At 36.6% G+C, this 27,699-nt stretch overlaps 1 protein-coding gene across 3 annotated transcripts in view; it reads right to left on the bottom strand.

The window, feature by feature from the left end:
• Positions 1 to 27,699, bottom strand: part of LOC110828504 (neuropeptide Y receptor type 2) — a 98,288-nt gene that overhangs the window by 57,211 nt on the left and 13,378 nt on the right. For 2 of the 3 annotated variants that reach the window (XM_087356619.1, XM_087356620.1), the window contains exons 2-6: positions 20,949 to 21,180; positions 17,373 to 17,513; positions 16,720 to 16,870; positions 13,843 to 14,085; positions 6,800 to 13,433 (exon numbers count right to left, since the gene is read on the bottom strand). In XM_087356619.1, the coding sequence (XP_087212745.1) occupies positions 13,255 to 13,433; positions 13,843 to 14,085; positions 16,720 to 16,870; positions 17,373 to 17,513; positions 20,949 to 21,180 (946 nt within the window). In that variant the 3' untranslated portion in view covers positions 6,800 to 13,254. Of the gene's footprint in view, positions 1 to 6,799; positions 13,434 to 13,842; positions 14,086 to 16,719; positions 16,871 to 17,372; positions 17,514 to 20,948; positions 21,181 to 27,699 lie in introns of those variants that run through there. The other variant, XM_087356621.1, reaches the window with a different exon arrangement.

The following is a 27,699-nucleotide window of genomic DNA, read 5'->3' as shown; positions in this document are numbered from 1 at the left end:
GCGACCCCTTTTATTATGTAAACTGTTTATTACGATTGTCAGCTACCCCTTTTGGCACACTGTCTCAACTGGCACGTTGAAGAAGGACGGAGCTGAAGACAAGGCAATAAAAATTTACGCTACAAATGTCATTATTCATGACCCCCTGGAGGTCGCGCCCCACTGGTTAAAACCACTGAAATTAACTCAAGGCGAGAAAATGAACACGCAATGCCCAACAAAGAAAAACGAAGGCGGGAATCATTTTAATACTTGAAACCGAAACAAATCATGAACATAATCTCACACGATGATAATTTTATTATGAAAGTGATGACCAAATTTATGGAAGTTGATCTCCAGGTGATAAATTGTAAGGACGAAAGATGATGATTCCATGTACGCATACTCAAACGAAAACGAAATTATTCACTGACATTCTAGACTAATTAGACTATGGAGTTCAAGTAAACAGTGCGCAACACCAAGCCAATATTCATAGGCACTGACATGCATTATCCTAAGTCAGACCCATAAAACAGAAATTACTATCATATACGTTCAACGTACGTATAACCTCATTTTCAGATAACATCCTTCCCAGACCTATTATAGACACTAACCCTTTCCATGCTATGAATGATAATGTCGGTGTAAATATGGTCCTGCCTTTTATTTGGTAATGCACAGTACGCTTATATGATTGTAGCTTTGGCTGCCACCAACAATAACTAGCGATTTACCATATATATATAGATTTTTTTATATCATATTGTATCAATATTGTATATATATAGATGGAAAAGAAAATGCAAATTTAGTTTATGAAACACTGCGTTTTAAGCAAAATCAAAACATGGATAACGTCGAAGAAACTGGATCTAATTATGACACACCTTTGTGAGGATCATGTAGAAACAAGAAATAAGTAAAACTCAGCATTTAGAGGTAAATATTAAAAAATGAGTCGCCGAATTTTAAATACTGTCTGATAAACGAAATTTTTCAACAATTTCAGGCGTATAGTTCACATGAAATTAAAAAGAGGACTTCTTGATCGGAAGACATGAGAAAATAAATTCTCGGTAAGTTATTTTCTAATTTAAGTAAAAATAATGATTAGCATCTGATAATCTCAAATTAAAAGTAAAACTTAAAATAATAACCTACATTGTTTTGGTATCAACAGAGCACATCCACTACGGTATATTTTAACTGAAACACGTATAGGGAAATAAGCAAAGTATTGCTTCCAATATGCATGCATTACTTGGAACTTACGTAACAGCGCACAAAATACTGGCCAGCAGTCACAGATACATAATTCATTTCAAATTTTAAGGGCTAAAATGTTGTGCAATAACTTTAGCACTGAAATGCGACACAATGTTTTATTTGTTTGACAAATATCGTTTTCTATTCATTATCAGGTTAACTTGGTTACTTGTGCAATCAGAAATTACAAGGAGAAATTACTCTTAAAATTCATCCGCAAAGAAGGGAAAGTAGCAATTGTTTTGCATGTGGATCTTTGTGTGACATAATTAGTTCCAAACCTGAAAGAGAGTTGTGGGTAGCTAACAAGAGAAGTTTTAAGACATAGAAGAAAAAACTAAAGCTTTGTATGTATGCATGTGACCGGCAGTTCAAACTTTTATAACTTCAGAAGCACAAAACAAAATAAATATCCACTGATGCTTTAAAGTAAAGAATTAACTTCTCAGTATACTCTCATGCCTTGGGTAATTTCCTGTAAATTTAACAGGGAAAAATGTTGAGAGACATGTTCATATTTTTATTTTTAATTCAGATATATTCTCATTTTATTTCATGAGCCACGGGGCACATTCACAAATCAATTAGTGACATGTACGTTGTATCTCACCCGGAGGATGAGTGAATATTTGCCTGTAACTTCTATACACGCGAATATAGGATATAGATGTCATAGAATTAGTCTCATTAGGTCGATCAATACGATTATCGTATTATAACTTACAGTTATTCAGAACTAACGTGAGAGCCTGAAAATAAAGTTAATATTCATTATATTTACACCAAGACCTATAGGAACACGAGTAATATTTTTATTTTATTGGTGTGATTCCTACAAGAGAAAGAGAGGGTTTCCCTTCGTCACAATATCCAAATTGGTTCTGTGCCCCCCACCCTCTCAGAGCCCTATTAATGGATGGCGGGGGAACTTGACAGGATGTAAAACATCCTAAGTCTGAAACGAATGTGTAGGATTTTGCCTTAATTCCCCCTGCATGCCTTCTTTCCTCGGAGCTTGCGAACAGGGAAAACGTTTCACTTTTTCACGTCCTCTGTTAACATCAGTTCTCGGCATTTGTTTTCTTCTTGTTTATGAATCATTTCAGTTTAAACACTAATTATGTACGACTGATCATATGATTTGAGGTGAGGTTCTCACGATGGAAGACGTAGAAGTTGTTGTTCTGGGTTGTGACGCCGTGTGAAGTTGTAGGCAGACACCATCGTTTCGGAGAAGCATACTATCTTCATCTTCAGGGCTCTATGAACGTTTCGGAGAAACATACTTTCCCCTTCTTCTGGGAACCCTACCTACTAGTCCGCAGCTCGTCATAACCCCAAGAACAAAATCGACATCAATTATGTATTCGAAATCTGCTAATTAACGACGCGCTACGACCAGAAATACAGGCACTGTTTCCAGCGTCACCTGAAATGTGAACGTTCGCTTTAATACACAAAATTAATGCACGCATTGATAAAGTATAACACTTTGCGTCACTTCAAAACGTAGATTAATCTAATATCTTAATTAGTTATTGATTCTTAGGTAAATTAACGACACCTCTTTTAGCGTTGGGGGTTATATGGGGTCGAATGTGGAGTCTGGAACTTTACTAGCAACTTCGATTCGTAAAACACAAGACTTATTTTCTTCAAAAAAGACGCGCTCTGGTAGCATGTTAAGGACTCGCGTTTTCCTTCTATCGCATCTGACATATGAAAAATAAAAAGCAAGTCGCCTCTTATATCATATACTCGGCTTACAAAACTTATAGTCCCGATGTTTGCATATTTTCATGGTAAAAGAGCTGAAATCAAATTAGAAAAACAAATAATACAAATCTTGACAGCGTCACGTTTTCTATCTTCAGACAGAACTAAAGCTTGTCTAGCTCTGAGAATGCATTTCATATAAGACGTGTATAATGGAAGCGTCAGGAAATTCTTATTTTTCAATTTCATCGTCATACTCACTCACTAGTAATATTTAAAAATTTTCTTCCTTACTCTTTCTCCTTGAAAAGAAGTTTCATGTTCCATTACCCGCAAAATACATTTTTAACACATTTAATATTCTCTTTCATTTAGGTGAATTATAACAGTCATTTGTTTGCTTCGTCCACATTCAGATCGGAACTTCGCTTGTAGCGTCTTCTCCAGTTCGTCTTATCATTTATTACTCGCGTCTATTTCCTAATAAATCTTCTAATTTGTTACATCGCCTCGTCAATATTTTCTCCCTCGTATCAGCATCCTTAATGATCCTATTCTTTTCTCTAATTTGTCGTTTCATGGCCACCGTCGGTTATCAAGGTACAGATTCAATTACTTCGTACTTTCTCTTCTATTCTCTTCCATTTAATTCTCACTATTATGTACATTTCAAGAGTTTTTTCATCTTAATTTATCTTTACGTTTTCATGTATAACGAAGGATCTGTTTCGAAGTCATGTCTCTCCGAGACTTATTTCTAAGAAAAAGAACTCAAAAACAACTTTCAACTGGAATGGATAATTACACGGACTCGGCGTTTCGTGTGTAACAAGACTGCTTATCTACATACCAAATTTTGGAGGATCTATAAAAGTTGAGTTGGAAAAGATTTTTAATGGGGTATCTAATCGTTGATGACGTCAACTCATCTTCCGACGTAGCAGTAATAAATTTCTGCCATTCATAAAAAGGTGTCACTGTATACTTATCGTAACCGCTCATTTAAACCAAAATAAGCAATAAGAGAATGCCGTTATCAGACCATCTGTAATAGGAGCGTTCTCAAATGTACGACTCATCGACAGCTGAGTATTTATTTCTTTAATTTTTTACGACAAGACAATTTCACTTACCGTTTATTATCTTTAAATTCAAACCACTTTACATTTTTACAATTAATTACACCAGTAATAGTGTAAATATTAATTACAGTTTCTTAAAGTTCTGATGCCTGGGAGGGGCTCATTAGCTCCCACGCTCAGCCCTCAAACCTCTTCAACAATGAATTTCAACAACACAATAAGCAATGATAATTCCTTAAGTTAAGTAAATAGAGCTCATGTTATGTACATTTTACACTCTTAATTTAACATTAATAATTTTCAACCTTTAACATATAGGTCTGTTAAATACACAGTCTTCAATTTTAAACACCTATAAACAAATAAATATATTCAGAACCACATAAATGTTATATTAATATTATTTATTGAGTGTATAATAGTTTAAAATCCATATAAGAAATACTGAGTAAAATAAAGCCTCGGTGTGGAAAGTAACGATACGATAATTTGTTTAAAAGAGTGCAATCGTCTTACTTCGAAAAACCTTTCATATCCCAATATATTATATTACGCATGCACGTTATCAAAATAATATTTTTGGTGTACTGAATAAATAATTTGATATAGAAAATGGGTGTCTTCTGGGTTGTTGCGCCTTGTCATCTGGAAGCAATTTGCCAGCGTTTTAGAGGTGTCTGCTGCCTCCATCATCAGGGCGGTAAGTGATTAATCGCCCTGATGATGGAGGCAGCAGGAACCTCTGAAATGCCGGTAAACTGCTTTAAGACTACACGGCGCAACAACCCAGAAGACAGCCATCTTCATACTCGCTGCCGTGAGAACCTGAAACCTCAATTTTATTTCGCATTCCTAAGAAGCCGAATTAATACAAAGTTACATATCATTTATCAATTTCCATTTTTTTTATAGTCAAACGTACTTTTAAGCTGATTCATCCAGTATCCAACTGTAACTTTTAATATTAATGTAATTACGCCCACCACTGTACCCTGTCTTTAGGGAGTTAAAATAATTAATATAATCAAAATGTATACCTCTGGGAACCATTTTAAATTTAAAAATCCCCACAGCATAATTAACTATTAAGTTCAGAAATTAACCAGACTAAAAATTGGACGACCAAAGGACACCTGGGATAATAAAATAGGAAGGGGCCTATGGCATTGCTTTAGAATTAACTCTTGCCAAAATGTCAGTCAGATTTGAATGGCAAAATGTAAAGCAATGGATGTATCTTCAGACGAAGTTGCTGTAAAGACAGAGGTTAGTAATCTGTGTGTACACCCATGAAAATTACTAAACTTACGCCAAAACACGGAGAATATTAAGAACTTCAGTTAATTTCTGTAACAGGTACTACTAAAAATTGCAGCTTATATTCTCATGGTTCGTATGTTGCTTGGAGTGCCTCCTACTGACTTTATTTCAGGACAATTAAACCCAGAATAAAGTACGAGCAATTACAATTACACGCATTATATTAATAACAGTAGGTCATACCCTGAAGCAATTATTCTGTGCTCTTGTACTTCAGATTTCGCTCCAACTACTTCGCCGAGGGCAACACAATGAGAAAAAATTGCATAGGCCAAACTATTTCCTACCAGTACTTTAATATAAGAATCTAATCCATGTACATCTGCTTGGTTACTTCACGACCTTGTGTCAACTACGTAGTTCATGAGTCGTGTAATAAGACGATAATTATTGTGCAAGGCGTTTAGAAGAAACTGTGGTGCCCAATAGGAACACACTGTACAGAAAACAATGCACCCATAATTAATACACCAAAATACTATCAATAAACACCTTAAAACTACATGTTATGTAATGTTAACAAGGCATCAGCATAAAAGGAACTTCGAGAATGAAACTGACTTGACCTCTTTCTCACAGTACAATAAATAAACAACAAAGTAAACAAAAAAAGATGAATTCACAAGACTGTTGCTTACGATGGAGTACAATCATATACTTTATTAGTATTCTACTTGTTGTTCATCGTCTTGGAGTTTTTAAAACACGACGTTTCCGAAACTAGATCTATTTCCGTCAATACGTGAGAGAATAGAATGTTCCGACTCCGTTGGACCCCTTGAAAAATAATAGTCTCGATCCATGATTCAAAATTACAACCAAGTTTAAGATGAATTCTTAGTTTGTAAAATAATGCTGTTCCAACTTCAGAGGTCTGGCGTCAAATCTGATGGAAATATGGTTATGAATTATACATTTATTAAGATGTATACGGCTGCATTTACAAGTACCACGCCAATAATTCCAGAAAAACTGAAGAATACATGGAACCCGCCCGCGATTAGAAAATTAAGAGGCGTGAATACACGCCTGTTTCAAATTATTAAACAAGAAAACAGTACCCACTCACATAAAACTGTAAAAAATAACATTCTTTAGATTTTAGCTATTGGAATTCAGTGTCCAACTTCGGCGTTCTGGGGTAAGCCGCGTCGAACGTTGACAATTATCCAACGATTTGGGAAAAAAGTGCAGTTACCATCTTCAGAGTGAATAATATACATTTACCCTGAAGATGGCAGCTGCAACGTTTGCCGAAACGTTGGATAACTCATCCCTGAATTCCGAAGTTGCACTAAACAATATCGTATGCGAAATTTTTCCTTGAAACCCGTATCTACACCTATAACACTGTATTTAGAGGTTATTGCATACAGGTGGTATTCCACACGATTACATTCTCATACACATCAGAGTACAGCACTTACTTGGTTATGTAGGAGACGCCATTCCTCTACACCCACAGCTTTAAATGTTGCACATCATGAGTCTACAGTTCAAGCACCAACACTTAAACCACTAAAAACACTAACTTATCAGTCAATCATTTCTGTTAGTTTTAATGTATTTACGTTTAAACTTACCCAATTTCAAAAACTTTTTTCTCGCAACGCGCAACACAACCTCTAAAACAACGTACGAATTCCTCAATTGTAGATGGCAGCTGCTTACAGAAGAGTATGAGAAATTCATTCTTCAGTGTTTCGTTTCGCAGCGCTATTTTGTTTTACACAACTTGATACATATTAAGAAATTTGTTTTAACAATAGATAATTTGCATTTAAAATGAGTGTTTATTAGTTATGTCCTTTATTTACGATGGTTATCGAAGCTTCTGCTGTCACAGTTGGTGTGGTTTTTGCTTCAGGTGAAGTATCAATCGTCGTGTTATTTACTTTTAATTGCATGATAATATTAATTTATTTAAAATAAGATAATTATACTGATTAATGATAACTGTCTTATGGGGCGTAGCGACGCGTAGTCTGGTTAATACTGATCGACGTTTCAAAGGAGATTTATTTCTTTATAAAGATTTTGATAACCAAGACTACACGGTGCAACATCCCAAAAAGACAGTCATCATCAGCCTTCATTTACATATCGGTGTTTTATAGCAACTTGGTGTAATATATTTTATTACTTTCTGTGAAATATATTTAAATAAGGATATCAACGAGTTAATGGCAGTATAGTCATTCCGTATTTTAGTACGGAACCTTTGTAGAAAGAGACAGTTAATTCGTTGGGTGTGAACCCAATTTCACAGTGCCGACTGCCACTGTAACCTGATTACAGTAAATTAGCTACATATACCCATCATCTCCATGATGTGACGCATGTGTTGAGCTACATTTACCTCCAGGGTTCCTAATATTCCCAGTGCAGTACCGCGTATGGAAATCATTCAAAATATCTCACGACATCTCGTGGTTAACAGAACACAATAGCTCCTCAGACCAAAATAAATCCCTCTTTTGATTATTTCTCCTCTAGAGTACCCGCTTCGTTTCTCGGCCCTGAGCAAGACTGTCCTCACTTCGTATTTCTCTTCGGCAAAAACAGAAAATATCACCGACAGCGCCTTAAAATAGGGCACGGCGGTTAATTCAATATCATTCCCATTATATAATTTACAGTCATCCTAAAACTTAACTCGCCGGAGCCAAATACGATGCACCGCTTTTTCCCGTTGGTTGTTTTCTTTTAATTAAACCATAAGACAACATGCCTCTCAAGAAATGTAAAGATTAAAGTACAGACCTACCAGAAATTTTAACTATTATTTTGTATGGGTGTAAAAAATTATTCTCACGTTAAAGGAAGAAAGCAAACTGGGGGTGTTTGAAAACAGGGTGCTGAGGGGAATACTTGGACCTAGGAGGGATAATGACAGAATAATGGAAAAGTGCAGAATACGGAGCTCCATGATTTGTAATCGTCACAGAATATTATTAGAATGATCAGATCAGTGAGGCTGGGGTGTTGAACGCATGGAGAAGATGAGAAATGCGTATAGAGTTTCGGTTGAAAATCATGAAGGAATGAGACCACTTGAAAGATCTGGGCCTTGATGCAAGGATAATATTAAAATGGATTTTAAGAAGACGAAGTGTAATAGTTTAGATGGGATTAATCTGGCTGAGTACAGACACTGCTGGCAAACTCTTGTGACGAAGTTTCGGCTTCCATAAAGCGGGGAATTTCTTGGGTAACTGATCAAGAAGGACTATTTTCTATTGAGGTAATTGATTGAGTGTTCAGTTAACAGTGGAACACCATTTTAATAAACTTTGCAATTAAAACTGATGACAAAGAATATTAATTAAAATTTACGGCAGGATTCATTAGACATATGTAGTCTATTACATTTCACGTCTGTGTGCAAACACGTAATTTAAATTTTCGTTTGTAACAAATGCTAAAAGGGAATTGTAAATTGAATAACTAGAGATAAATCTGCTACTCCAGAACATGTATGTAAAATGACAACATTAGTGCTATTAATCAACGATAGGCATTTTGCAACCGAAATTCTGCCACGTGCAAACTTCGTGTTGCGTTACACCTACCTCCTCTATACTGCGGTTTTATGCAAATACATTGTAGCGTAGAGGAAAGAAGATTCGCACAATTTCCGCATTTGTTCACAAGCTGAACTGTTTAGCCTGTGGTAGAAGATCGCTTACAACCGTTGTTAAACTCAAAGTAAGAGAAATTTACCCGCAAGCGAAAAAACTATCTTAACGAGCCAACTTTGTTATTCAGCCATTCCGTACAGTTAAATTTAATTTCAGATCATTTAGCAAGTCTGCATAGAAATGTAATGAACAGCTACAAAAAGTTTTAAGAACATCCAGTTTCTACATAAATTGTAAGTCACCTAATCATTTGTCAGCATTACGTTCGACTTCCAAATATTTAGAGGTCAGACCATTCTATCTGATACAGCTTCTAACACGAGGCAAAGTCTTTTTAAGAGTTTATTTTAGGAAAGTTTAAAAGAAGGAAGCATAGTTTCCACTTAATATGCCAGGAGTAAACTATTCCAAATTATGTTAGCAGAAATAAAATTTGGGAAAATTAAATAAAATAAATAAAAATATGTTTACGTAAAGAATGTAATGTAGCTGTAACTGCAATTAGAGAGCCGAAAACTGTCCACTTACTATCAACAAACAATGCTGCTAACAAAATCATTTCGTCTGTGAAAAATATTTGTTGTGTTGGACGTTTAGCGATATCCTTTAGTTCCTAATTCCGCTAATATTTACGGATGGGAATAAATATGTGTCTGAATTTAAAAGTATTTAATCGGCATGTGCTTGTGAATTTTGAAGCCAATGCATACGCCCACCCAACGAACCGACCAACAGACAATGCACAGATAACACTCAGTTTTTCATTAAGTATTATTTGGCCTTAAAATAAAATGAGCATTTTAACTGCGCCTAGAGATAACCACAATGATAAATCTGATCTTTCACTCATTATTTCACTGGGTAATATTTACTGCGGGAAGGACACATCGTCCGAAAGTAATTCTCTATGCAATAGGACAGAGGTCTATGACAATTAATATTTTTGTGTGGCCCTCGACGAAGTTATGAGTAGCCAATTCGAACAACGATAATGACAAGGTTACCGACGCCTGAAACGTAATGTCTGTAAACTTTATGCATCGTGTATAAAAGTTTAAATTTATTCTCGTTCATATTTCGAAGTGCCTAAGGTAAAATAAGATCACAGCCAGTTTATTTGCGTACCGAAATATGTTTACCTTCATTCTCATTGTGTTAAGGTGATTTGATTTCAAATCTGAACAGACGTGTTCTAAAAGTTAAGCCCTTCGGCAGAAAGAGACCTCCGATAAAGAGCTCTTTAATATGATGAGAAAACTGTTATTGGAATTTTAATGTAATTTGACTGATGTCTGTCTTTCATTTTCAATTCTGCCTTTCTTCCTTCAATTGTCTGTTTAATATTTAAAATATCCATTTAATCAGTATTTTACGTTACTTTTTAAGTTCTCTATATTCTTGCTTTGTTTAACATTTTAATATGTATTTTGTATGTCTACAAAAAAGCACCGTGAAGATAAAACAGGCCCAGAGGGTACAAACTCGATGAGCATTAATCTTGTTCATATCAAAGCTGATAACATTTCCCAAACATCACTAAGTTTGCAAAACACGTACACACGAAACGAATTATATGTAATCATATAAAGATTGATAAATAATTATTTTCGAAAGACGCCGAAGTTGGAAGGTGTCTGACAAGGATGCATTGTAATATGTACAATTATTATTTTGGTTTTTGTATGTTGCCTAAATTATAAAATTATAAAACTTCAAGTTTTGAATGCTGGTGAAATTCTACCTAAACTTTAGATACAATTTAACAAGCAAAGTAGCTCAAGCCCAAAAGACACACAATATGTCCAGAGCATCTGTATCGTGGATATGAAATCAAGAAATAGAAAGCGACTCATCGTGCTGAAGTAACATGCAATATATATGACTGGAAAATTTCACGACGACTAAACTCGGTCTTCTGTCCAAAACTCACGCCGTTTTGGCCGAGAAATTTTATAGAATACGTATATAAACAACTTTGTGTTGTGGTGAATATTTAACAAAAAATAAGTCAAAATAAAGTAACTTATGCAAAGTAAATACATTGCAAAAACATCGGTCACTGTTAAATCAAAATTTAAGTACACGGTTATTTATCTAATTTTGTTGAGTTCGGGTTTAACAGTTGTGGAGATAAAGTCACCGGTTGGCTGGAAAGTCAATTTATAGCTGAAACAATATGTTTGTGCCATCAGCAACTGAATAGGTTACGCGAAATCGGTAGGTAAAATAATTTGTTTCTTCGTAATGTGAAAGGTCTGCATCAGTAGACTATACACGTCGGTCGGTGGCAAAATGTCGTTTATGGTCTACATAGGTTCCATGTATGCTGTTCGCTATTTAATTTAGTTGACGTCACAGAGTTTACCGTGTCGGTGGGTGAGCAGATATGCATCTGCCATAGCAGTTTTATGTCTGCAATAAATGGATTTTTTCGGCCAGTAAAGTATGGAAAATCTCAAAGTACGCATTTGTAAAATATTTGGAGTACACTTTTCCACCTTTTTTTATCGCAAGTTTGACCCAATTTTCCACTCTAATATTTCAATGGACTGCGAGTGTGTGTGTGTGTGTGTGTTTATTGATAATTTTGAAAACAAAATTGAGGCTAAATGGGCCGTAATTAATGTCGTGAATTAGGCTCTGAATGTGTCTGAAAATACATATTCTTATTTGTTTCTTACTCAAAGAAATTTAAGAAATGAGATCCTGAATAAGTTAATGATATGAACAGGAATTTTAACATATTCCGATCAAGTCATATGTTAAACTTTCTTTCTTGAGTTCATTAAAGGCAAATTTGTCCCTGGTGCTTAATTAAGCGCCAATCCTTCAAGATATGCAGAATAACTGAGTTATCGCTCTCACATTCTTAACCGCAGAAATAGATTTATGCGATTTGTCAGCTCCATGAGCCGGGTGTTTTCATTAGGAGACCTCGCCCGTACTAGATTCACAGAAATGACTATGCTTCATAAAGATAAATAGATTTTTTAATAAACAGTTCGATAAGAACTCAATTCTTTTATTTATGACCACACATGACGAAGAGAAATATAAACCGAATATTTAATTTGCTTTCAAAGATGAGGATAAAATAACAAACATGTAATGAACTTCTTTTATACAACGGAGACTATGGCGAACTTTTATAATACTGTAATGTTGTAATGGCGGCTAATTTACTTCCAGGAGTGATCCCTAAGCCGAGTTCTTTTGAAAATGTCACCATCTCTCAGAGAAACAAAAAACCTACAAGCGTCACTCTATTGTGGATGAAACTTCATTCTCCGGGATAATAAGATTTCCACCTTCCTAAGAGTTAATTAGATTTTATTCAAATGAAGTTGTAGAGTCCAGGTTTCTTTCTGTGTGAATGTTATTACGGTGTCCCCTGACTCGGAGAGAATCGGAGTACGCAGTTTGCATACCTCACTGGAGTTCATGTGCATTTGTTCTACTGCTGTCAAAACCAATTAAGTGGAAGGTATTTGACTACAGTTCTTTAAGTCGCATAACAGCAACAGTCCTAGATATTATGTTGTTCGTTTGTTTGCTTTCCACACACAGATTGTGGCACTGATTGTCTGTCTATCTGTTCTTAAGTTCAATTTCCGAAATTTATCGACGTATTTCAATAAAAATAAAGGGGTCCATTGCACATGAAGTTGTTCGGTAATTATATATCTAGTGTTGTGATAGGTATGAAAATGCATTTTAAGTATCTGAATTAATATTATAACGGATAAAATCAAATAGTATATAAAGGGTTTAATCAAACGTAACATATCAATTTTGCTACTGACATTATTTAAAACTACTAGCTAATTTTGTTGAGACGTGTAAAATTAAAATTGTTTCGGATTTTTATTTTGTGGAATGTATTCTCATGCCTCCTAATAATTTAATTTCAGCACTGAACAACTTATTCCATTCTAAAAGAAATTATTTCGGAAAACTATAAATTTAATAAAGCTGGCAACACTTAAGCATTTAAATCTTAACACGGGAAACTTCTTTGAGATATATGAAAAATTGTCTCCAAATTCCAGCCGGGGAAATTGTCCACGACGCCTATTGGACAGGGGGCTGGATAAATAGAGGGAGCAGATTCAAAATTTCATTTACGCTGACAGACACCTAGTTGCCTTATTTCCAACAGTATGTACATACTAAAAGTTCATGCTTACGTCTGCGACAATACATGACTGCCGTGTGTACATGACCAATCATTAGTCATTTCGCTAAAGCACAGACACCTCGCTAGACTCCTTGAGTTTCAGAGAATCCTGATTGGATGTCGTGAGCAGGACCATGCTCTCCGCTGCTGCGGTCTGTTGCACGCCAGAAGGTCCGTAGTTCAGGGGCGCCACGCTGAAGTGGTTCAGCTGCGTTCTTGTCGTCACGTCTTCGGTGGCTACTCCTGAACAGTCAAAAGGAAGTGTTCAGACATTTCTAAATACAATTAACAAAATGTCAGCTTTTTACATAGAAGGAGAGGGGATTGTAAACGAGGTTATGGTGGCGCCTATGTTGGGGGTCTGGCAGTCTGTCTTTGGTAGGAGTCTGGCTTCTGGAATCTGGCTTCGGGTAGTTCAATTTTGTGTTAGTACGTTGACAGGAACCTCGCTTCAGTCGTCGTAAACGTGTTTTCACACTTAATTTTATTTATAAGAGTTTTTATAAATTTTGTAGTTTTAATTCGATTTGCAAATACAACGCTGCAGTAAGTTGTATCAGTGTCCAACAAGAGAAAGTTTCATTCCCGTCATCTTCGACGGGTCGGTCTTGTAAACCAAATAAAGAATCAATGAATCGTGACATGAACCCACCTATGGCAGTGGCCTTGGCACGGTCGTTGGACGAGCGGCGATGAGTAGCACAAGCGCACCTGGCCGGCAGCAGATGTAGGAATTCCCTCCTGATGTTCGAGTTCAGCCATCCGTACACAATTGGATTAGAAACAGCGGACGTCATTGCTATGACATGGCACGCCGCCAGAGCGACGTACAAGCCCCGTGGGGACGCGGGTGCTGTGGGAGTGACCAGCAAGTCCACCAGCACAGAGAACAGACCTACAAATAAAAGATACGCTCTTGTTAGAATTTAGCATGTTGGCGGAAATTTGGGCCGAATGACCCTCGGCAGTGACCGACCGAGTTGTTTATTGTACGCTCTCAAGAATTACTAATTTCCATTACATTTTGGTCCCTGAATAAATCTAAGTTCTTTTCAAGGACTTGTTTACGGAAGAGAAAGCGAAGATGGCAATCATCTTCGGACTCACCGCCGTGGAAACCTCAAGTCATACTGAGTAAAAAGCGTTTCTTTCTGAATTGTTTTCCTCTATTTGTATCACTCCTAATAGTCATTCCCAGATTCTTTTAGTCTGAGGATTATTTAATGTGAATACAGATATCTGAAGCCCCAACCTATAAAATGCCAGTTTAAATACTGCTAAGGACATGTCAGTTCTACTGATAGTAGTAGTAGTAGTAGTAGTAGTAATTGCCATTAGGTATTGTTAGTCTATCTGCGAGTTCTTTCGACAGGATGGTCGGTCACCAGTCCTATAAAATTCGAACATCGGATTTCCCATTTTTAAAGCACGAGTGCTGACCAGTCAACCGTGATATCCGGTAAACTGTACTCGGAAGGAGGACTCTCAAGCACGTCCAGCGGCATCTCAGTTACAATACAGCACGTCACTTCCGCTCCTCCAACTTCTTCAGAATACGGTGATTAATTATGCACTACTGTCTGTCCCGCGTGTTGAAGACACAAAGAGGATTTTCTGAAAATGTCACGTGTCTGTATAGATACACAACATAATAGAATGCATTCGGAACTGTTCTATTTTACTATTCACATGGTTTAGAACCAATATAAAGAGGACATTTTTATGATAGTAATCAGTCTTCACATATGACATATTCCATACAGTGTAGACATTAGTACATAAAATACGTTACATGAAATGTAACAGATATCTGTGTGTACATTATGTGTTATAGAAACGTTTTTAGTGATTAAACGCCGTAAATGTTTATTTCTACACCGCTGTCTTAATAAATCATAGTTTTCATTCTATTTTAAATATAGTTGTTTACGTCTTTTTCGGCTTCTGCGAATAATAAGCTTTGCGCAGTTCCAATTTGGAATTAATTCTGCAACACCGAAGACTTTAAACTTTTGACAGGGATCAGCCTGTCACTAGGTCTGTACCTTCACGGACATTCACCCGCGATCCAAATTTTTAAGCCAACCAAGAATATTATATGTATCGTCGTCTGGTAGAAGTTTTACGACATTTCAAAGGTCCTTTCTGCCTCGATGATGCGGTCGATGATTTTTATAGTGATGTTTCTTGACGAAAGGTAGGCTATAGACTGTACTTTTTACCCGATATGTGATACACACATAATTTAGTCTAGTGGTTGTTTTAATTACCACGAAGATAAAACCTCAAATACAGCTTAGAATACCTGGGTTGTAGCGTCGTTTAGCCTACTGGTGGTAAACCAATGTTTCGAAAGAACATTCTACCTCCATAATCTCCCTGAAGATTGAGTTCAAATTGTGGCACTCCTTTCGACATTTACTGTGGATTAATATTATGACGGCTAATAAAAAATGCTTATGGTTTTACATTTGTTGGTATTATGGCATGATCTTAATTTGTTCGTTTTTATTTTAACTGAAACATTGTTAGGTTTAATAGAATGTCTCGTTCCTTGTATTACTTCCTTTTTTTCCACAAAGCACAATTATTCTTGAGAATCCCGCAGCATCTGGGTTAGTTAATACATTTTTAGTCCTTTATAGTATGCTGAGATTTATTATAGTCTTAATACCATAACGTCACTGAAACCTATCCCGATCCAGTTAAATCTAGTCTACATACATGTGCCTCATTCTCAAAGGATCAATTTTAACACTGTCCTTCTATATACGCTCAAGACTCCGACAGTGTTCTCTATACGCTGGGAGTATTTCTTAATATAATGGTGACTGAAAGTTTCTTTTCTTCATAGCCGGCCTTCATGTATCTAGAACTAAAAGTGAAATACGCTTTGAGGAAAAATAGCTATTTCTTTCCATTGTTTACTTTTCCTTCAAGAAAACATAAACAAAAGAGATTAGATTCAGACCACAGGATCTGCGCTTTCTATGCTTACAAACACACAACGAGTGAAGCGGAAGTTACATCTCCTTTGTGTCCAGGGAATTCAGTTTACTTCCGCTTCTGATCCAAAGCCAATTTATATTCAATGACCCATTTCTGGTTCCCAAAAGCTCGAGTAACTGTGGACTGAGAAATAGAACCTGACGCAATCAAGCTCTAGAAGTCGTTGAGAGTCATTCCAGGAATCCGTCTGTTTCAGATGACGTCAGGTTTTATTGATGTACCAGTAGCAATAACAAGTCCGTAAACGTTAGAGATATATACATAGGCAAAATTTTATCTTACCTCTCTACATTCTGAAATACGCATATTTCGTTACAGCACGAGGCTGTGATCCGTTTAGATGCATTTAAAAATATCCGAACTTAATAATATATTTGTCATACAAGATGTAGCATAACCAACATCCGGCCCGCGGCTAAATCTGTAGTATTTATAAATTTTTAAGCAAGTTTAAAGTTACAGTGTCTTAATGTAAGCGTGTGTGTTGCCTGAAGTCAACAACAAGCTGAATGTTACTAACCTAATGGAAGCCAGCTGACAGCAAAAAGCACTGCGATACCAGTCAGGAGCAGAGTCGTCCTACGATTACGTTCGAGTTCCTTACGCGCCCGACGGGAATCCTTCTGGGTCGATGCGTGGGCGCTCAGATAAGATGCGATTCGGGCGTGTACCTGGAACAAACGACTTCACTCAAATGTACGCCAAAATTACCCCTGAGCTTAAGCACCACTGCAATGCAGGGCATGCTCGAAATATTCCTAACATCGGTATGATAATTTTCAACGAGTTCCGCTCCAGATGAGCGCAAAAAAAATCCCAATTAGATTTCATGAAAAGGACCAGTCATATTGTCTGATTTTGCAGTTTCTCCAGCCTTCCATCAATGTATCCCTCTTGGGTCGAAATATTCTCCCAACCCCCACTTCTTAAACACCCTATATCTTAATAACAGAAACCACGTTTTACGCCCATACAAAGAACAGACAACATTACAGATTTCTCGTATATTTTAAATTTTACGTGTTTACGTGAAAGAAATAAACAAAAAGTAAAATGGAAAAATAGAAATGGTGAAAGGGAGAAGATGAAATAATTACGATTGGGCAAATTCTTACAGCTGACCATTTGATCGTAATAAAAAATAAGAGCAGAAGCTTCTAGTACCGAACGTACCGTCGCGACGACTAGTGTCGGTATCACGGACTGCAGTAGCAGGAGGCAGACTGCGTAGAGGAGACGCGCCCGCCGCGACGGCCACCTCTCAATGCACGCCTCATACAGCACAACGCGCTGGAACGTAACCGCCTCCACCACCTGCAACAAGTGCATATGTTAATTATGACATTCACACAGAATTGTATCTGTAGGACGTGAAGGGAGGATTAAAATTTTCTTAAAGAGAAGCAGGTGTGAGGATGTGGATTGATTTAACAATGATGTATATGAGATATTAAATTCAGGGTAAAAATGCGAATTGATTGTCTGCTGTAAGTATCATCCGGGTCTAAGGATGTCATTATTTTAAACAATTGATTACATATGTAATTATATTAAGAAAAAACACAATTCCATTGTCCTGCAATAGACCAACAATAGATGAAAACCATGGTCCATGAGTTAAGCAACATTTTATAGAATTTATTTGGAATATACGTTTCTTTAAATTTTCAGTTGACCTTTCCATTCTCGCTAACCTATTAAAATACAGTAGTGCCTAGGTTCTATATGCACCACATGTTTAACCTACACTAACTGCATTCTTCTAGAGAATATATTTATGTGCTAAGTACTATTCTCAGAATAAAGAGCAATTTTTTCCTTAAACTTTAGGTGACTTTTCTCTGTTAAACAAAAATATGTTTTGCAACGAAGAAGCTATATTTTCCTTAACTACGGAACTGATTTCTTAATATTATTTAGATGAAGTTCGGTCTTCAGTGGGTTAAATAAGAGAAATGAGCTATCAATAATCCCCGCGTCTTCTACACGCCGACAGAATGTAAATTGAATTCGGCTCTCTTAGAAGAAGCTGAAATAATGAGGAGAACTTTACATCCATCGCCTCAGATCCACCTTCTCTTTCATTATTCCTTGGGGTTTGCTTCGTGTGAGGGAGGATACGAAAGCAAGCAGGATGTACAATTTTTAAGCTTGAAAAGTAATGGATCACTGTGCTAGACGATTTCCAATTATCGTGTCAAAGGAATGAAATTCCGGACGGGATGTCCACCAGTTCTAGACAGGCTACTGAAATTCCTGCAGTCCTCCAGGCTATGCACATCTTTATAAGTTCATCGTACCGAGCGGTAGAAACGGAAAGCAAAAATAAAAGGTATTATAACCCTAGAAAAAGAAGTGAGACGTTAAAAGCTATATTTTAATTCATTTAAACTAACCGTCGGGCGAGAATCCTTCGACATGTTACCTAAAATATGTTAGCATTAGTACTTCAGTATCTTACATACTCTTGAAAACATTTTATTTGAAAATTGTTACGTTTTATCCTGTTTGTTTCTCGTTGTCTGGGACGTCCCGCAGAATCCGTCCAAAGCCGAGGCCTGTATTAGATTTCGCAATGTTATTTTTTAGTGACAGGAGTTTACACAGACCGCCCGAATCCTCAAGCTTGAATACAACGCCTTATAGCATGTACGTGACTGCTTGAGAGACCTATTCTGGCACAGGGTAGGTCAGAAGTGTAATTTTTTACTGAAAAAATTTTATGCCAACAAAATAATATTATTAAGCACCACTTTTATATAAATACTTTTTACTCTTGTATGGCTGAATTAATAAAATGTTTTGTTGCGTTGTAATAAATTTAGTGGCTTAGCACGCATTGACTTCTGAACAGTCCACACATTTCGACGGCAGGTACTGTCTCCGTCTTCTGGTGGAAAGAAAGTGTGCCTACTCTGCGAACCCATTTAGTTACAGATAATCTAGGTGAGATTTCAATCTATCACGGCGACATGTATGAAGATGTCTGTCTTCTTTTATGTTGCGCCGTCAGGTCTAGTAACAATTAACCAACGTTTCAGACATGTTTACTGCTTCCATCATCACGGCAACGATTATCGCTAATCCTTATAACTACACTAGATCATCTGAGTCAGCTACTCACTCTATCTGAAGATGGAGGAAGGAATAATCTCTAGAATGCCATGTAGCCTAATATTATATTTCGTCCAGATACTGTAGAAAATACAAACACGATTTTTCCACGACGACAAAATTAGAACCATAATTCAGGTAACCAAATGTTTGTAATTTGTGGTAATTCCGTTAACTAAACCTCAGGCATAATCTATAGGTGGGGGGGGGGGGGCAAAATCTATTAAAATATATTAATGCGTCTGTAAAGCAATCAGCTCGATTGAAGGTTGTAAATATTTAAGAGGGTCTTTCAACACTCCCTGTGTCTCTCGATGCTTAGCATATTTCGGCGGTGCCTCTCAGTTGTAAGTGTATGCGTTTAAGCGGCTCATTTACCTTCTTCTACATGTTCCTACATCAAAGTAACTGTTAAGTCTCTAACATTTATAACCAGATTATGCGTCAGAATTTACGAGTTCTGGAGAGTACTGTTTGGTTGATCGTGTAAGAGAGTAGGACGGAAATATAATCTACGTTTTAAATTAAAGTTTTCGGGGGACAAGGACGTAACAACTTTGGCACTCAAAAGGAGGAATGATGCCGGTTTACGACTTCGGGATTTTATGTCCGTGGAGTAAAATGTATACACAGGGAGCTAAGAAACAGACGTATGTTAAGAGTTGCAACAAGTTTGTACCTAAATTTCGTAGGGAACAATTACAAAGTAAGGAGAACAAGGTCAGAAAATTGAATTATTCCAAGCACTAAAAAGTGTCCCACAACTGCAAAATATCTTATATTTTATTAGAAGTACTGGTAAAAAATTTAAAATGGAATAAAACATAATATAAACAGCTTCCATTCTCACAAACTTGCTTAAAACTGTTCTATTATTAACCTCACACCTCCCCTTTTTATTCTAAGTGACCGATTTTGACGATATTTCGGCACCACAATACAACCATTGTTTCCAGGTTTAACTATCAAAGCATTAGTACGTAATAATAAAAAAATATTTTTCTTGTTTTAGAGAGAATTAAAAAAAATTGCTCTGAACATTAAAATAAACCACACAATGAGCAAAGCCTTCGATTTGGCTCCGGAATTCTTTTTTGTAATTTCTGCGATTTACTGAATTATTGCATTATTACAACGCGTAAAGTATTTTTCTCCCGTAATCAAAACACTAAACCTCCTGTTAATTCTAAGAACGCTGCATTCGATAACAAAAGAGGGCAATGCAATGCTTTTCACAACTAGAAACAATCTGCTTCAGCGTAATTAAATCGATGAAGAGCTAACAACGGTTACGAAAACCCTTTGTTATTCTCATGAAGGGGATTTCTGTTACTGTTATTACATCACAGTTTTATACAGAAGCAGCTTTAGTTATTTCCCTGCACTTCTCAGACATTAGCATGCGTTTCGCTCCATGAAAACACTCCCCTTCCATTTCCTTTTGGATCACATAAAACGAATACGCTTTACAGTACATGATGCTTCATCTGTCTCTTAAAATGTCAAGTGGGGAGTGGCTGAATCGCATCTCCACTTCAGGGACCGCGATTCACTTCAGATTCTGACCGGGCGCCTACTGACTACTGACCACAAATGGTTTCCCACTTTCAGTTGAAGTTGAAATTGGTGTCGTACCTGGAAGTAGCAGACGGGGGCTGTGACGGCCGCAGCCAGCAGCCAGATGAGTGCGATGCTGAGCATCACACGACGCCTAGTTTGGAGTCTTCCGTCCCTACGACAGTGGCGCACGATCGTCAGGTAGCGATCAAGGGCTATGGCGGTTATCGTACCGACAGACACCATAATGTTGGTACCTTGCAGCGCCGGAACGAGCTTGCACAGGGTTGAACCGAGAGTCCACTGCCTCCTGCAACACAATGTTCCTTGTGAGACCCAAACAAATGACAGTGACCTGCAGCTGACAGCAGAACCTGAAGATTCAACACCTTTTCAACGAAAGTGATTTTGAGCCAGTAACATCCACATCTCAATCCCAAAACGTATCGCACTACAATTAGTGTTACTGCTGAGGTTAAACAGTAACTAAGCTACGGGCTGGACGACCGGGATTCGTTTCCAGGCAAGGCAGACCGACTACACCAACTCTTGACAAACTCAGCCTCCTACCCAAGTAATACATGAATACCAGAATACTTTCCTTGAGGTTAAAGGGGCCGGGGCGTGACACTAAACACCCACCGCCTTCTAATGCATTCCAAGCAATGTATTTATTTAGGCTGATTAACAAAAGTTACCTAATCCCTGAGCTGAGTGTTCTATTAGCTTTTCAAACATGACTCTGCTTAATGGAGTTAGTCAATTATACTTTCAGGATTATGACCACTAAGACGTCGAGAATTTATCTTGCAGGATTTCTTTTTATGGGGATTTTTAAGGAACACGGTGTACTCCAGTCACGGTCATAGAAGCTCTACAAGTCAAAATTTAGCACGCAGAAGACATCATATTGACAGACAACTTACACCAGGTATGCAGGAAAACGAGTTTCCGAGCAAGTTACTTTATTCCAGAAACATAATCACCACCATTCAGCAATTTCTTTACAGTCTATTTCCTCCTCGTATATTGCTTCTCTTTCTAAACACATGTCACGACAGAACCATTTTATTAAAATATATCTCAAAAATAGTTATTTCAAACAGAGAAACATAGAGCCAACGCATTTAGTTTCATGCAACAAACTTGTTATACTGTCAGTAAATTGAATTACTGAGCACAAGTCCAAGTTTTCATTGTCTACAGTTCTGGCAGGCGGCATTTATACGTCTCACACACAAATATGTCTGAAACAAATGTTATAACGAACGTTAAGAAGTGAAGGTAGAAAATTTCATATACTCTGTCACAAAGGTACGTGGCTAGTAGATTGTAAGAAACTAAATCAAATTTCATGCTGTTTCAACATAACCATATAAACGTAAATATGAAGAAATTCTTCCGACATTTACTTGATCCGTCCTGTAATTTCTCAGGGACAAACGCTGGTATTGTGTAAACCTTCAGAGTTTCAGATATGGTAGCGTGGGTTACCGGGAATGTGGCGAGAGCATTTAGCACTGCAGCAACTGAGAAATTATTATCACCGGTATTTGAGGACAAACCATGACCAGATCATCCTTTATGTGAGCACGATAATTAATAGCAGTCTCTCATTAGCAAGAATCTACTTGTTTACAATACTGCTATTTCATCTCTGGAAAAGACATTACATCATGCATGTCAAAATCAGTGTCTATTAAGGGCCGCTTAAAAAGGGACGATTGATCAAGGGCCATCACAACGTCTTACGTTCATTAGTTCCAGGCTTAAAATTAAGACGTAATTTTCATTAATATATTTTCCCACAAGCACGTACAAAAGTAAATTTCACCGGAACACACATCTACATCAATTAATTGAAATATAAATGAGTAGAACACAAGTAGCTGTTAAGAAGCAATTGGACCTTAAAATATATTAAAAAAGTGATTTCGGGGTTATTTAACAGTACTCAATCAGATGTTCAGATTATAGGCATGCCTCTTGAAATGAGATGGATGATCATGCAAGATCAGCTGCAAATGATTGGAAAAACGTTACATATTTCAAGAAAGAAATCCGGAATATGTCTGGAAGAACTGAGATATAAATTACAAAAATCTTACTCGGGATAAACGATACACTAGCCGAAATTATAACTTTCACACTCTCGAATATAGGCGTCGTTTTATAGGCCACGCGGTTTGGAAAAATAAATTATGTACGAATTAAAATATACAGCATTAATTACAGTATTGACTGTCACAAAAACATGTAGGCTACGTACGAGAAGGTTTAACCCTGAAGATAACAAGGGGGTAAGTATAAATAGAGACAAGTACTGTGAATTATAACATACGGATAGAGGGACGGATGTAAAGCAGTTATGCGTTTTATTCCTCTAAAAGAGATATCACATCGAAGCAAACCTGGCCAGTGCTTCTTCCATAATAGGAAATGGAAGCTTCTTCACATGAATCTAAAGAAGTGTATTGCATGGGCACAGTGTCACAGGACATGAAATATTACCTTGGAAACAGGAGAATCAATCTTTCCACCTTCAACCGGATGGGTTAAATAAAGATTATAAAATGTACATCGCAACTGGACAAGCTATTCATCACTAACAGCGGGAAGAAAGCGAAAGGTTTATAATAGATATTTCCTGGAAACGAAACTAAATTTGTGAACATTTTTTTAAATAGTTATTTCACTTTCAGCTGATAGTTTTCGCTGCATGAAAATATAGCTGCTCGTCCATCTTTCTTCATACACTGTCAGATTCACGTGTGATTCTTTACGTGTGAGGAAAATGCGTCAAAGAATATTCATTTCATACTCGACCAAGCGTTTTCTGACAATACCAAATAAAGCGTTGGAAATTTGTTCCATACAAACATGACTGATTCCCCAGACGGACTTATTTCTTTCAGTCTTAGCAAAAACTTCAAATTTTGGATTAGTTGTTTTTAGTGAGTTATTTGTCTCGATGTTCTGTCGGTTGTAAAGATGTCAGTTGTGGTGTACTTGTTATCAGCTTAAAAAATTTACGACGCAACAGCCCAGAAGACCATAGTCGACAGTGAATGACTACGTAGTTAGTAGGTCAATTATTCTGTTAGTACGTAGTAAAATCAGCTTTACCTCCACGATACGCGTATTCTGATGGGATCTCTAGACTCTCAGAATACTTCCCCAAGCACAAAGTAGTCAGTCACAAATAGAGTTAATCTTGGATGACCCTGTCGATATATGACTAATGGAAAATGTGCGTTACAGCATACACGCCGAATTAATGATGATCCAGGTGTCACTAAATCTGAACGACATGAAAATAATTTACATAACCGAAAAATGTCAAAAATATCAATCATTAACGAGCACAGTTACAGACAGGTTTAATCTATAGTTTCATTAATTTATCTGGGAAGTTACAGATACGCTGTATGCTTGTCAACAACCGAAAATAAAAATTGTAATCACAGATTGACAGAACGTGATAGATAGAAATAAACAAAAAGTGATATACACAAAATTTATTAGTTTCCCCGATGTTTTATTCTTTATTTCACTGAATATTTTTAAACTGGAGAACGCCACAATTCTTAGCTTGCTTAAACAAGAAAGATTACTGTTTTCATATTACCATACATATTTGTAAGAGGTCTCGAGTGGTGACACGATGGATTTCTATTTTGAAGGTGTTCGGCCGAAAGACACAAAACATCCTGAACTATGATGGATGTTTTGAAACATCCGACGAAGACTGGTACGTTGATACTTCCTTAATATTATAATGGATTTCGATGACGGGCGATATTGTGCAGTCATAGCATTTTATGCTTTTGGGAAACTTTGATAACAGTTCTAGTTGTGGTAAGATTTGGGGTAAATATATACTGATTTTATATTTTTTTATATTTGTGATAATCTAGAACAAATTTTGTTTACCAAAATTCCATTATCGTCAGGTCTAGCGAAGGCGAGTGCCGGGAAACTGGCAACCTTTTACCAATATATTGACTACGGAACTGAGAATATTGGTATGCTCCATTTTTATACCTCCGTAAATCAAAGGCGGCGACCTTCAAGTTAAAAGCATGAGAATATCAGTATACTCTAATATTACTATGCAAAAGTGTCATTATTTCTGCCACACCAATAGTAACAATCTTAGTGAAACTCTATAGTTGTTTAAAGATCTTCTTTTGTTTAGATTGCTACAATATAGTATTTATGGCATGTAATGCGTTAAATATATGCTCGCCTTTATAACTGTAAAACTGCTTTTTTCTTCAACGTGTGTAGTTCAGCCAGAATGAGGCAAAGTGGAGACTTGAGTAAACCTCAAGCCCACTACATCACTGTCACGACGTAAGAACGCAAATGTTATTTTCGCGTCACATAGCTTCTGTTCGAAGTCTAGTCCTTTCCACACGAAAATATATTAGTTTTAACAACATATTCCTAAAAATAAGAACGTCTTCATCACAAGCTGAAATTTTTTATCGGATAGAACATGCTTTTATGACAAATTTAGTATACAAAATAAGAGCCTAATTTTGTATTAAACACGTTCGAAATGCCTGTAATATCTTGCAGTCATATTCAGGGAGAAAGTTTCGTGAATAAATCGAATTACTCATGCTTCTATATTTGTTTTAAGAGACGTTTGTATTTTTGAATGTCGAGACCGTTTTGTAACAGGTTAGTTGGCCGACGATTCAGAAAAATAGATGTTTCCATTTCCAGGATAAATTCCGTCTTCTAATGGAAAACAAGGTTTTTTTATAGTTTTTGTACGTGGGCGTTGGTGTATGCTTTAAACTGGACCTCACATGTTTCCCAGGCCTGTAATATTTCATAACACGGCCTTCCTAGTGGTACGAGATAGAGTCAAGTATCTGCTCTTTCGAACACGGTAATTAACCTTCGTGTCCATAAAAGGTGAAAAATTTATTGAACGGTCGAGCATCTATCGACTTCTCAAGGAGAACTTTGGTCCATGAAATTGGTTGGAATTTTTAATTAAAATAACTTGTGGTATTAAATTTTGAGCCTGTTGTGAGGGACGAAGATGGAGAGGCGATCGATGTAATATTAAATGTGAAAGGAGCTAAAGAACCTGCTAGGGTGCTATAAAATATAATCCTATGATCTAATTGTGATATAAAACTTCGCATCGATTGAATCTCACTTATTTTTTTAAAAAAAAAAGCAAATTAAATATAAAATCCGGTGAACAGTGAACTAAACACTCCTTATTTTCGTTAGTCTCTTCAACTTGCAGTCCGTAATACCATTTATGGGTTTATTTTTAATTTACTTGATTTAGTATAAAACAGAGCTATGAAATATTCGTACAAACAGAAGCTGAATAATTTAATTTTAGAGGACTGATAGTAAATTTATATTTTATACTATCTTAACTCTAATGGATGTGAATAAAAGCATATTATCACTGCGTGATGTGAAGTGAAATTGCATTATGAGTTGTGAGATGGCGACCGGGAGCTACTGCAAGATCCTGTCTCACTAAACTACTAAATTCCTGAGTTAGGATACTCTGTATGTAACCAGGCATAAATTCGAACACGTATCTTACAAAATAAGTCTAAAGATCTGCCACTACCCTGCGAAGTAATGAGTATAATGAAGTCGTAATGCGAAGGTCGTAAGTGTTTATTTACATGTCTGAGCTACAAAGTAGCTTTAAACGTGCTGTTAATTTTAATTTTATCTCATATATATAGCATACAATATAATTTATTAAAATTTAAGACGCCAAATGAATTCAGTAATTTGCATCGAAACCACAAATACTAAACATTTTCTCTGCTCTTTACGCAGTACAGTAGGCTTAAACATTAGGTTCCATCTCACTATTGATTCTGAATACTGCTTCGTCATATATATATATATATATAGATACTCTTATGTATCTGCTAAATAGCAGGTTACAATACAAACTCATAACCCATTGAATCCAGCGCTCATCTGAATGCTGTCTAAAAATTCGGTCCATAATGCAAACAAAACACAACACGTCTCCATTACAAAGACCAGTTAGCAAATCCTGTTAAGGCAAATAATGGCTGTTTGCTCTGAGAATCATAGGAAACCCTTCAATATATTCTGTGGGCAAATTGTACTATTGTTTGTTATTAAGCATGTGGTTCTTATTGCTACCATTGAGCCTTCAACGGGTAAATTGATAAGCAATAAATTACCGGCATTCCTCTTATTATTAATAGTTAAAATTCCGTAAAATGTATATCGATTACTTTCTCTGCTCAGTAGTAGGTTTCGAATCCTGCTCCTACATCCAGTAAAAGCCAGTTACTGAGCTACCCTCCTAAAATATGTTACTAAATAGTATTAGAAATAATGTTAACGACATAGTTAATTTTCAAACAAAATCCGTTTAATTACTCTCGCAGACCTATGCGTCCATTTTTATCTTCGTCCCTTGCCACGCGTGAAAGAATTAGTTAGAGTGGTCCTAGTGTATCTTGGATGTTAAAAGACAGCAGATCTGCACTTCATAACCAGAGACTAACAGAGACGTAGTTAGAGGGGTCCATAATGGAAACATCTAAACCTATGTTGGAAGTTAGTTTTAGTTTGCATATTGCATTTTTACACGTGGATTGCTTCAAGGAATCACAGTTTCAACATGGTGCATGCAGTTCAAAACTCTTCACTTTGAAACACGTGCAGATATAGTCCAGTGTAATGACGAATAAACAGTCAACAGAATAAACATATGCATGCACAGAGCAAGCAGATGTGTGCTTGTTTTGTTTGCTGACAGGATGATGGTGAGTCTGAGTCTGAGCCTAACAGA

This window comes from Zootermopsis nevadensis, unplaced genomic scaffold (assembly GCF_977971745.1).
Source record: "Zootermopsis nevadensis isolate Lab colony 2312 unplaced genomic scaffold, Znev_1.0 Znev_ptg000027l, whole genome shotgun sequence".
In the NCBI taxonomy this organism is placed as follows: domain Eukaryota; kingdom Metazoa; phylum Arthropoda; class Insecta; order Blattodea; family Termopsidae; genus Zootermopsis; species Zootermopsis nevadensis.
Note: the sequence above shows the minus strand (reverse complement) of the source record. Positions and strands in the feature narration are given on the sequence as shown.